The sequence below is a fragment of the Mobula hypostoma genome, chromosome X1, assembly GCF_963921235.1.
Source record: "Mobula hypostoma chromosome X1, sMobHyp1.1, whole genome shotgun sequence".
In the NCBI taxonomy this organism is placed as follows: domain Eukaryota; kingdom Metazoa; phylum Chordata; class Chondrichthyes; order Myliobatiformes; family Myliobatidae; genus Mobula; species Mobula hypostoma.
This window is the reverse complement of record NC_086128.1, coordinates 63,862,706-63,876,155: the sequence shown is the minus strand read 5'-3', so window position 1 is coordinate 63,876,155 and position 13,450 is coordinate 63,862,706. Positions and strand designations below refer to the sequence as shown.

The window sequence follows — 13,450 nt, the reverse complement described above, 5'->3', positions numbered from 1 at the left end:
TCCGTGGACTCACTTTACACCGCACGCTGTCGGAGCAGTGCTGCCAGGATAATCAAGGACACGACCCACCCAGCCAACACACTTTTCGTCCCTCTTCCCTCCGGGAGAAGGCTCAGGAGCTTGAAGACTCGTACGGCCAGATTTGGGAACAGCTTCTCTCCGACTGTGATAAGACTGCTGAACGGATCCTGACCCGGATCTGGGCCGTACCCTCCAGATATCCGGACCTGCCTCTCGGTTTTTTTGCGCTACCTTACTTCCCATTTTCTATTTATGATTTATAATTTAAATTTTTAATATTTACTGATTTTTACTATTTTAAAAAATATTTAATATTTGTACTCCAGGGAGCGGGAAGCGCAGAATCAAATATCGCTGTGATGATTGTACGTTCTAGTACCAATTGTTTGGCGACAATGAAGTCTACCAGCTACGCGCCTCCTCTTCCTTAACGGGGTCCCCGCCGGGCTCCCGAAACTTGGTACCTTGACCTTTCATTGCGACAGGCACCGACTCAAACTTCCGTTGCCTGTCCTGTCCCATCCCCCAGAAGCAGGGCCCACTATCGCACGCTCCCTCGTTGGGGGGGAGAGAGGGGTAAGTGAGAGGGGGTGAAGTGAGAGAGGGAGGAGATTAAGGCTGAGAGAGAAACCGAGGAAAGATCTGCCTTACAGATTTGCAGGATCCTGGACTCTCTGCGACGGAGGACAATCGCGCTGGGCCCGGAACCCCTACAAGGGAGGGGAAGAAAAACTCCGAGGTTAGCCGCTGCCCTGGAAACGCCCTCAACGCGCGCCAGCGGATCGGACGGAGGGGGAGGGGGTCTGTGTGTCTACGCACCCTGCGTCCTGCGTCTCGGCCTGAGAGCCGCTCGCCACTTTCTGCTCCTTGCCGCCTGCAGAGAGAGACACACAGGCCCGTCAGCAGGACTGGTCCCAGCCCCTCCTGGCCCACCCCAGCCCGGGAGCCCTACTCTGTGGCGTCTACGCGCGGTACGTTTGACCCTCTGTGATTTTCTACGTCCCGCACGGTTCTACGGTCCGTTCCGTGTTGTCTTATGTTCTATGTCATTCTACGCTCTACGGGGCTCCACGTTCTACGCCGTAGGGTCTACGTTCTACCCAGCCCTGCGTTCTACACCGTAGTGCCTGCGTTCCGCGCCACTCTGAGCTCTACGCACCACGTTCTACGCCGTAGGGTCTACGTTCTACCCAGCCCCGCGTTCTACACCGTACTGCCTGCGTTCCGCGCCACTCTGAGCTCTACGCACTACGTTCTACGCCGTAGGGTCTACGTTCTACCCAGCCCTGCGTTTTACACCGTAGTGCCTGCGTTCCGCGCCACTCTGAGCTCTACGCACTACGTTCTACGCCGTAGGGTCTACGTTCTACCCAGCCCCGCGTTCTACACCGTAGTGCCTGCGTTCTGCGCCACTCTGAGCTCTACGCACCACGTTCTACGCCGTAGGGTCTACGTTCTACCCAGCCCCGCGTTCTACACCGTAGTGCCTGCGTTCCGCGCCACTCTGAGCTCTACGCACCACGTTCTACGCCGTAGGGTCTACGTTCTACCCAGCCCCGCGTTCTACACCGTACTGCCTGCGTTCCGCGCCACTCTGAGCTCTACGCACTACGTTCTACGCCGTAGGGTCTACGTTCTACCCAGCCCTGCGTTTTACACCGTAGTGCCTGCGTTCCGCACCACTCTGAGCTCTACGCACTACGTTCTACGCCGTAGGGTCTACGTTCTACCCAGCCCCGCGTTCTACACCGTAGTGCCTGCGTTCCGCGCCACTCTGAGCTCTACGCACCACGTTCTACGCCGTAGGGTCTACGTTCTACCCAGCCCCGCGTTCTACACCGTAGTGCCTGCGTTCCGCGCCACTCTGAGCTCTACGCACCACGTTCTACGCCGTAGGGTCTACGTTCTACCCAGCCCCGCGTTCTACACCGTAGTGCCTGCGTTCTGCGCCACTCTGAGCTCTACGCACCACGTTCTACGCCGTAGGGTCTACGTTCTACCCAGCCCCGCGTTCTACACTGTAGTGCCTGCGTTCTGCGCCACTCTGAGCTCTACGCACCACGTTCTACGCCGTAGGGTCTACGTTCTACCCAGCCCCGCGTTCTACACCGTACTGCCTGCGTTCCGCGCCACTCTGAGCTCTACGCACCACGTTCTACGCCGTAGGGTCTACGTTCTACCCAGCCCCGCGTTTTACACCGTAGTGCCTGCGTTCCGCACCACTCTGAGCTCTACGCACTACGTTCTACGCCGTAGGGTCTACGTTCTACCCAGCCCCGCGTTCTACACCGTAGTGCCTGCGTTCAGCGCCACTCTGAGCTCTACGCACCACGTTCTACGCCGTAGGGTCTACGTTCTACCCAGCCCCGCGTTCTACACCGTAGTGCCTGCGTTCCGCACCACTCTGAGCTCTACGCACTACGTTCTACGCCGTAGGGTCTACGTTCTACCCAGCCCCGCGTTCTACACCGTAGTGCCTGCGTTCAGCGCCACTCTGAGCTCTACGCACCACGTTCTACGCCGTAGGGTCTACGTTCTACCCAGCCCCGCGTTCTACACCGTAGTGCCTGCGTTCAGCGCCACTCTGAGCTCTACGCACCACGTTCTACGCCGTAGGGTCTACGTTCTACCCAGCCCCGCGTTCTACACCGTAGTGCCTGCGTTCCGCGCCACTCTGAGGTCTACGCACCACGTTCTACGCCGTAGGGTCTACGTTCTACCCAGCCCTGCGTTCTACACCATAGTGCCTGCGTTCCGCGCCACTCTGAGCTCTACACACTACGTTCTACTCCGTACGGTCCCCGTGCCCCCCGCGCGCCCGACGTGCCACCCGCCAACTCGCCTTGCGTGGTGACGGTGGCCAGCGAGGGCCTCCGGATGCCCCGGCGGTGCCAGTCCCGCGACCCGTTCCGCGCCTCCGGCCGCTCCCCAGCCGCCGCCGTCTCCCGGGCTGCCCCGTCCTCCGGCTCGGGGCAGCTGCTGGACTTGGCCAGGGGCAGGTGCCCCACCAGCGCGTCCTGCCTCTGCATGGAGGGCCGGCCCCTCCGCGGGCCGCCCACCGGGCCGGCTGTCCCCGCGGGCAGGGTGGAGGCCCTCTTCCGGTACCCCTCCTCCTCCTCCTTGCGCCCCTCGGGGCAGCCCACCAGGAAGTAGACCTGCACCTTGCCCCCGGCCCCGTCCACCACCTCGTCCCCTCCCCACTCCTCCTGTCCGTGGCGGGGGTCCTGGGGGCCTCCGCTAATCCTGCGGGCCCTCTCCGCCTGCCCGCCCTTCGCCCCTGGAGCCCCCTCCGAATGGCCGCCGCCCAGATCTCCGTCAGCAGGGTGGTCGCCAAGGTCTTCCCGACCCGTAGGGGGCGCCCTCCCGGTGCTCTGGTCACCCGGGGTCAGCGCCGAGAGCCCTCGGCCAATGGAGTGAGCCCTTTCATTCTGGTGGTCCTCCAATGGTAATTCAATCAGCTGCTGGCCAATGGAGTGAGCCCTTTCATTGTGGTGGTCCTCCCAGGGTAATTCAATCAGCTGCTGGCCAATGGAGTGAGCCCTTTCATTGTGGTGGTCCTCCCAGGGTAATTCACTCAGCTGCTGGCCAATGGAGTGAGCCCTTTCATTCTGGTGGTCCTCCAATGGCAATCCAGTCAGCTGCTGGCCAATGGGGTGAGTCCTTTCAACGTGGAGGTCGTCCAATAGTGACTCAGTGTGCTCTTGCCCAATGGAATGAGTCCTTGTGATGTGGTGTCCCCGTAATCCAGCAATCTCTTCACCCATTGGGCAGGTCTGTTCCGTGCGCTGGCCGCCCGGTGCGGAGGCGGTGACCTCCTGGCGGATATAACAAACCGTTTCGATGTGGTCGCCGCCTGATGACGACCCGTGGAGCTCTTCACCAATCACGCGGGTCCTCTCGGCGTCCTCCTGACCCCACGTCGGCTCCCGGCCAATGGGACGGGTCCGTCCGACGTCGCGGCCGTCCAATGGCAACCCAGCGAGCTCTTCACCAGCGGCACGAGGCCGCTGAATGTCTTCATCGTCCGACGAGGGGTCAGAGAGTCCCTGGCCAATCGGATGAGCCGATTCAACACGGTGGCCACCCAATGCTGGGCCAGCGAGGTCTTGGCCAATGGAAGGCCCCCTTTCAGCCGGGCGCTCGCCCAATGGCAACCCAGCGAGCTCTCCACCAATCGGGTGCGTCCTCTCGATCGCCCAGTGATCGCCCAGCGACGGCCCGGTGCTTTCTCGACCAGCGTGGCCAATGGAGGGAGCCCCCTCGGAGCAGTCCGCGTCCAGTGACGCTCCAGGCAGCTCCTGGCCAAACGCGAGGCCCCTCCCTGTGGCCGGGACGCCGGGGGAGGGATCCGCGGGCCCCTGACCAATCGGGTCAGCCTGCTCCGGGACACATTCATTGGACGGGGAGTGGGGACGCTCCGGACCAATGGCTGGGCTCAGCTGGCCGGGCTGGGGGCCGTCGACCCCTCGGCCAATCGGCAGAGGGCTTCCGACACCGTTCAGCTCTGGGCGGCTCAGCAGAGGGGCGACCCCTTGCAGGCCAGGACCTTCTGGGTCGTTGTCTGTAAGTAGCCGGCCAATCAGCGATGGCGGTGCTGAGAGATTGGAGGACTGTGATTGGAGGACATCTGGCTGTCCCTGGCCAATCGGGGATGGCGGGGCAGTGGGACTGGAGGATACTGATTGGAAGGCATCTGGCTGTCCCTGGCCAATCACGGATGGCGGGGCAGTGGGACTGGAGGAAGGTGATTGGAAGGCATCTGGCTGTCCCTGGCCAATCGGGGATGGCGGGGCACTGGGACTGGAGGATGGTGATTGGAAGGCATCTGGCTGTCCCTGGCCAATCGGGGATGGCGGGGCAGTGGGACTGGAGGATGGTGATTGGAAGGCATCTGGCTGTCCCTGGCCAATCGGGGATGGCGGGGCAGTGGGACAGGAGGATGGTGATTGGAAGGCATCTGTCTGTCCCTGGCCAATCGGGGATGGCGGGGCAGTGGGACTGGGGGATGGTGATTGGAAGGCATCTGGCTGTCCCTGGCCAATCGGGGATGGCGGAGCAGTGGGACTGGAGGATGGTGATTGGAAGGCATCTGGCTGTCCCAGGCCAATCGGGGATGGCGGGGGTGTGGGACTGGAGGATGGTGATTGGAAGGCATCTGTCTGTCCCTGGCCAATCGGGGATGGCGGGGCAGTGGGACTGGAGGAGGGTGATTGGAAGGCATCTGGCTGTCCCTGGCCAATCGGGGATGGCGGGGCAGTGGGACAGGAGGATGGTGATTGGAAGGCATCTGTCTGTCCCTGGCCAATCGGGGATGGCGGGGCAGTGGGACTGGAGGATGGTGATTGGAAGGCATCTGGCTGTCCCTGGCCAATCGGGGATGGCGGAGCAGTGGGACTGGAGGATGGTGATTGGAAGGCATCTGGCTGTCCCAGGCCAATCGGGGATGGCGGGGGTGTGGGACTGGAGGATGGTGATTGGAAGGCATCTGGCTGTCCCAGGCCAATCGGGGATGGCGGGGCAGTGGGACAGGAGGATGGTGATTGGAAGGCATCTGGCTGTCCCAGGCCAATCGGGGATGGCGGGGCAGTGGGACTGGAGGATGCTGATTGGAAGGCATCTGGCTGTCCCTGGCCAATCGGGGATGGCGGGGCAGTGGGACTGGAGGATGGTGATTGGAAGGCATCTGGCTGTCCCTGGCCAATCGGGGATGGCGGGGCAGTGGGACTGGAGGACGGTGATTGGAAGGCATCTGGCTGTCCCCGGCCAATCAGGGATGGCGGGGCAATGGGACCGGATCCCTCCAATTGGGCAAGATCTGGAAGGCCCTCTTCGGAGACTGGAGGGTCGGAGGGATGCATCGGGAAAGGCAGGAACAGATCGCAGCTCTCTGGGTTGGAGCCGACCGACGGGAAATCCATCATGACATCTACCGGAGAGGAATCGAGGCAAAGAAGATCTCCCTGTTGAGAGAGCGAAGGGTGAGGGATCTCTGCCCAGTTTGTCTCCTCAAAATCCACAGCGAGACCAGGGTCCCAAGGAACGTCAGTCAGATCCATGTCCAGAGAGGCCTGGGGGGAACAGAGACAAGGGTCAGAGGGCAGAGATCTCCCTCCACACCGTCCAATCACACACTCCCGGGGTCAGACACACAGTGAATCTCCCTCCACACCGTCCCATCACACACTCCCGAGGTCAGACACACAGTGAATCTCCCTCCACACCGTCCCATCACACACTCCCGAGGTCAGACACAGAGTGAATCTCCCTGCCCACCGTCCTATCACACACTCCCGGGGTCAGACACAGAGTGAATCTCCCTCCACACGGTCCCATCACACACTCCCGGGGTCAGACACAGAGTGAATCTCCCTCCACACCGTCACATCACACACTCCCGGGGTCAGACACAGAGTGAATCTCCCTCCACACCGTCCCATCACACACTCCCGGGGTCAGACACAGAGTGAATCCCCCTCCACACCGTCCCATCACACACTCCCGGGGTCAGACACACAGTGAATCTCTCTCCACACCGTCCCATCACACACGCCCGGAGTCAGACACAGAGTGAATCTCCATCCACACCGTCCCATCACAAACTCCCGGGGTCAGACACAGAGCGAATCTCCCTCCACACCGTCCCATCACACACTCCCGGGGTCAGACACAGAGTGAATCTCCCTCCACACCGTCCCATCACACACTCCCGGGGTCAGACACAGAGTGAATCTCCCCCCGCACCGTCCCGTCGCACACTCCCGGGGTCAGACACAGAGCGAATCTCCCTCCACACCGTCCCATCACACACACCCGGGGTCAGACACAGAGTGAACCTCCCTCCACACCGTCCCATCACACACATTCCCGGGGTCAGGCACCGAGGGAATCTCCCTCCACACCGTCCCATCACACACCCCCGGGGTCAGACACAGAGTGAATCACCCTCCGCACCGTCCCATCACACACTCCCGGGGTCAGACACGGGGCTCCCTCCAGTCCATCCCATCACACACACCCGGGGTCAGACACAGAGTGAACCTCACTCCACACCGTCCCATCACACACTCCCGGGGTCAGACACAGAGTGAATCTCCCTCCACACCGTCCCATCACACACACCCGGGGTCAGACACAGAGTGAATCTCCCTCCGCACCGTCCCATCACACACTCCCGGGGTCAGACACAGAGTGAATCTCCCACCACACCATCCCATCACACACTCCCGGGGTCAGACACAGAGTGAATCTCCCACCACACCATCCCATCACACACTCCCGGGGTCAGACACAGAGTGAATCACCCACCACACCATCCCATCACACACTCCCGGGGACAGACACAGAGTGAATCTCCCACCACACCGTCCCATCACACACTCCCAGGGTCAGACACAGAGTGAATCTCCCACCACACCATCCCATCACACACTCCCGGGGTCAGACACAGAGTGAATCTCCCACCACACCGTCCCATCACACACTCCCGGGGTCAGACACAGAGTGAATATCCCTCCAGCCCATCCCATCACACACTCCCGGGGTCAGACACTGAGTGAATCTCCCTCCACACCGACCCATCACACACTCCCGTGGTCAGACGCTGAATGAAGATACGTCCGGACCGACCCATCACACGCTCGCGGGGTCAGACACTTACTGAATCTCCCTCCATACCATCCCATCACACACTCCCGGGGTCAGACACAGAATGAATCTCCCTCCATACCGTCCCATCACACACCCCCGGGGTCAGACACGGAGTTACTCTCCCTCCACACCGTCCCATCACACACTCCCGAGGTCAGACACTTACTGAATCTCCCTCCATCCCATCCCATCACGCACGCCCGGGGTCAGACACAGCGTGAATCTCCCTCCACACCGTCCCATCACACTCTCCCGGGGTCAGACACAGAGTGAATCTCCCTCCACACCATCCCATCACGCACTCCCGGGGTCAAACACAGAGTGAATCACCCTCGGCACCGTCCCATCACACACTCCCGAGGTCACACACAGAGTGAATCTCCCTGCCCACCGTCCCATCACACGCTCGCGGAGTCAGACACAGAGTGAATATCCCTCCACACCGTCCCATCACACACTCCCGGGGTCAGACACACAGTGAATCTCTCTCCACACCGTCCCATCACACACTCCCGGGGTCAGACACAGAGTGAACCTCCCTCCACACCGTCCCATCACACACTCCCAGGGTCAGACACAGAGTGAATCTCCCACCGCACCGTCCCATCACAGACTCCCAGGGTCAGACGCAGAGTAAATCTCCCTCCGCACCGTCCCATCACACACTCCCGGGGTCAGACGCAGAGTGAATCTCCCTCCACACCGTCCCATCACACACTCCCGGGGTCAGACACGGAGTGAATCTCCCTCCGCACCGTCCCATCACACACTCCCGGGGTCAGACACACAGTGAATCTCTCTCCACACCGTCCCATCACACACGCCCGGAGTCAGACACAGAGTGAACCTCCCACCACACCGTCCCATCACACACTCCCGGGGTCAGAAACAGAGTGAATCTCCCTCCGCACCGTCCCATCACAGACTCCCAGGGTCAGACGCAGAGTAAATCTCCCTCCGCACCTTCCCATCACACACTCCCGGGATCAGACACAGAGTGAATCTCCATCCACACCGTCCCATCACACACACCCGGGGTCAGACACAGAGTGAACCTCCCTCCACACCGTCCCATCACACACATTCCCGGGGTCAGGCACCGAGTGAATCTCCCTCCACACCGTCCCATCACACACCCCCGGGGTCAGACACAGAGTGAATCACCCTCCGCACCGTCCCATCACACACTCCCGGGGTCAGACACGGGGCTCCCTCCACACCGTCCTATCACACACTCCCGGGGTCAGACACAGAGTGAATCTCCCTCCACACCGTCCCATCACACACTCCCGGGGTCAGACACAGAGTGAACCTCCCTCCACACCGTCCCATCACACACTCCCGGGGTCAGACACAAAGTGAATATCACTCCGCACCGTCCCATCACACACTCCCGGGGTCAGACACAGAGTGAATCTCCCTCCGCACCGTCCCATCACACACTCCCGGGGTCAGACACTGAGTGAATCTCCCTCCGCACCGTCCCATCACACACTCCCGGGGTCAGACACTGAGTGAATCTCCCTCCCCACCGTCCCATCACACACTCCCGGGGTCAGACACAGAGCGAATCTCCCTCCCCACCGTCCCATCACACACTCCCGGGGTCAGACACAGAGTGAATATCCCTCCGCACCGTCCCATCACACACTCCCGGGGTCAGACACAGAGTGAATCTCCCTCCACACCGTCCCATCACACACTCCCGGGGTCAGACACAGAGTGAATATCCCTCCGCACCGTCCCATCACACACTCCCGGGGTCAGACACTGAGTGAATCTCCCTCCACACCGACCCATCACACACTCCCGTGGTCAGACGCTGAATGAAGATACGTCCGGACCGACTCATCACACGCTCGCGGGGTCAGACACTTACTGAATCTCCCTCCATACCATCCCATCACGCACTCCCGGGGTCAAACACAGAGTGAATCTCCCTCCACACCGTCCCATCACACACTCCCGGGGTCAGACACAGAGTGAATCTCCCTCCACACCGTCCCATCACACACTCCCGAGGTCAGACACTTACTGAATCTCCCTCCATACCATCCCATCACGCACTCCCGGGGTCAGACACTTACTGAATCTCCCTCCGCACCGTCCCATCACACACTCCCGGGGTCAGACACAGAGTGAATCACCCTCCGCACCGTCCCATCACACACTCCCGGGATCAGACACAGAGTGAATCTCCCTTCACACCGTCCCATCACACACTACCGGGGTCAGACACGGGGTGAATCTCCCTCCACACCGTCCCATCACACACCCCCGGGGTCAGACACGGAGTTACTCTCCCTCCACACCGTCGCATCACACACTCCCGAGGTCAGACACAGAGTGAATCTCCCTGCCCACCGTCCCATCACACACTCGCGGAGTCAGACACAGAGTGAATATCCCTCCACACCGTCCCATCACACACTCCCGGGGTCAGACACACAGTGAATCTCTCTCCACACCGTCCCATCACACACGCCCGGAGTCAGACACAGAGTGAATCTCCATCCACACCGTCCCATCACACACTCCCGGGGTCAGACAGAGAGCGAATCTCCCTCCACACCGTCCCATCACACACTCCCGGGGTCAGACACAGAGTGAATCTCCCTCCACACCGTCCCATCACACACTCCCGGGGTCAGACACAGAGTGAATCTCCCTCCGCACCGTCCCGTCGCACACTCCCGGGGTCAGACACGGAGCGAATCTCCCTCCACACCGTCCCATCACACACACCCGGGGTCAGACACAGAATGAACCTCCCTCCACACCGTCCCATCACACACATTCCCGGGGTCAGGCACCGAGGGAATCTCCCTCCACACCATCCCATCACGCACTCCCGGGGTCAAACACAGAGTGAATCACCCTCGGCACCGTCCCATCACACACTCCCGAGGTCACACACAGAGTGAATCTCCCTGCCCACCGTCCCATCACACGCTCGCGGAGTCAGACACAGAGTGAATATCCCTCCACACCGTCCCATCACACACACCCGGGGTCAGACACACAGTGAATCTCACTCCACACCGTCCCATCACACACGCCCGGAGTCAGACACAGAGTGAACCTCCCGCCACACCATCCCATCACACACTCCCGGGGTCAGACACAGAGTGAACCTCCCTCCACACCGTCCCATCACACACTCCCAGGGTCAGACACAGAGTGAATCTCCCTCCGCACCGTCCCATCACAGACTCACAGGGTCAGACGCAGAGTAAATCTCCCTCCGCACCGTCCCATCACACACTCCCGGGGTCAGACGCAGAGTGAATCTCCCTCCACACCGTCCCATCACACACTCCCGGGGTCAGACACGAAGTGAATCTCCCTCCGCACCGTCCAATCACACACTCCCGGGGTCAGACACACAGTGAATCTCTCTCCACACCGTCCCATCACACACGCCCGGAGTCAGACACAGAGTGAACCTCCCTCCACACCGTCCCATCACACACTCCCGGGGTCAGACACAGAGTGAACCTCCCTCCACACCATCCCATCACACACTCCCAGGGTCAGACGCAGACTAAATCTCCCTCCGCACCGTCCCATCACACACTCCCGGGATCAGACGCAGAGTGAATCTCCCTCCACACCGTCCCATCACTCACTCCCGGGATCAGACACAGAGTGAATCTCCATACCCACCGTCCCATCACACACTCCCGGGATCAGACACAGTGAATCTCCATCCACACCGTCCCATCACACACACCCGGGGTCAGACACAGAGTGAACCTCCCTCCACACCGTCCCATCACACACATTCCCGGGGTCAGGCACCGAGTGAATCTCCCTCCACACCGTCCCATCACACACCCCCGGGGTCAGACACAGAGTGAATCACCCTCCGCACCGTCCCATCACACACTCCCGGGGTCAGACACGGGGCTCCCTCCACACCGTCCCATCACACACTCCCGGGGTCAGACACAGAGTGAATCTCCCTCCACACCGTCCCATCACACACTCCCGGGGTCAGACACAGAGTGAATCTCCCTCCGCAACGTCCCATCACACACTCCCGGGGTCAGACACAGAGTGAATCTCCCTCCACACCGACCCATCACACACTCCCGTGGTCAGACGCTGAATGAAGATACGTCCGGACCGACCCATCACACGCTCGCGGGGTCAGACACTTACTGAATCTCCCTCCATACCATCCCATCACGCACTCCCGGGGTCAAACACAGAGTGAATCACCCTCCGCACCGTCCCATCACACACTCCCGGGATCAGACACAGAGTAAATCTCCCTCCATACCGTCCCATCACACACCCCCGGGGTCAGACACGGAGTTACTCTCCCTCCACACCGTGCCATCACACACTCCCGAGGTCAGACACTTACTGAATCTCCCTCCATACCATCCCATCACGCACTCCCGGGGTCAGACACAGAGTGAATCTCCCTCCACACCGTCCCATCACACACACCCGGGGTCAGACACAGAGTGAATCTCCCTCCACACCGTCCCATCACACACTCCCGGGGTCAGACACAGAGTGAATCTCCCTCCGCACAGTCCCATCACACACTCCCGGGGTCAGACACTTACTGAATCTCCCTCCATACCATCCCATCACGCACTCCCGGGGTCAGATACAGAGTGAATCTCCCTCCACACCGTCCCATCACACACACCCGGGGTCAGACACTTACTGAATCTCCCTCCATACCATCCCATCACGCACTCCCGGGGTCAGACACAGAGTGAATCTCCCTCCACACCGTCCCATCACACACACCCGGGGTCAGACACAGAGTGAATCTCCCTCCACACCGTCCCATCACACACTCCCGGGGTCAGACACAGAGTGAATCTCCCTCCGCACCGTCCCATCACACACTCCCGGGGTCAGACACTTACTGAATCTCCCTCCATACCATCCCATCACGCACTCCCGGGGTCAGACACAGAGTGAATCTCCCTCCACACCGTCCCATCACACACACCCGGGGTCAGACACTTACTGAATCTCCCTCCATACCGTCCCATCACGCACTCCCGGGGTCAAACACAGAGTGAATCTCCCTGCCCACCGTCCCATCACACACTCGCGGAGTCAGACACAGAGTGAATATCCCTCCACACCGTCCCATCACACACTCCCGGGGTCAGACACACAGTGAATCTCTCTCCACACCGTCCCATCACACACTACCGGGGTCAGACGCAGAGTGAATCTCCCTCCGCACCTTCCCATCACACACTCCCGGGATCAGACACAGAGTGAATCTCCCTCCGCACCTTCCGATCACACACTCCCGGGATCAGACACAGAGTGAATCTCCATCCACACCGTCCCATCACACACACCCGGGGTCAGACACGGGGTGAATCTCCCTCCACACCGTCCCATCACACACATTCCCGGGGTCAGGCACCGAGTGAATCTCCCTCCACACCGTCCCATCACACACCCCCGGGGTCAGACACAGAGTGAATCACCCTCCGCACCGTCCCATCACACACTCCCAGGGTCAGACACGGGGCTCCCTCCACACCGTCCTATCACACACTCCCGGGGTCAGACACAGAGTGAATCTCCGTCCACACCATCCCATCACACACTCCCGGGATCAGACACTTACTGAATCTCCCTCCATACCATCCCATCACGCACTCCCGGGGTCAGACACAGAGTGAATCTCCCTCCACACCGTCCCATCACACACACCCGGGGTCAGACACTTACTGAATCTCCCTCCATACCATCCCATCACGCACTCCCGGGGTCAAAAACAGAGTGAATCTCC

General features: G+C 60.7%; 1 protein-coding gene across 1 annotated transcript in view; it reads right to left on the bottom strand.

The window, feature by feature from the left end:
* LOC134340209 (aggrecan core protein-like) overlaps positions 1-13,450 on the bottom strand; it is a 166,713-nt gene that overhangs the window by 90,330 nt on the left and 62,933 nt on the right. The window contains exons 3-5 of the mRNA XM_063037185.1: positions 2,864-6,089; positions 841-895; positions 673-731 (exon numbers count right to left, since the gene is read on the bottom strand). Coding sequence (XP_062893255.1) covers positions 673-731; positions 841-895; positions 2,864-6,089 — 3,340 coding nt within the window. The remainder of the gene's footprint in view (positions 1-672; positions 732-840; positions 896-2,863; positions 6,090-13,450) is intronic.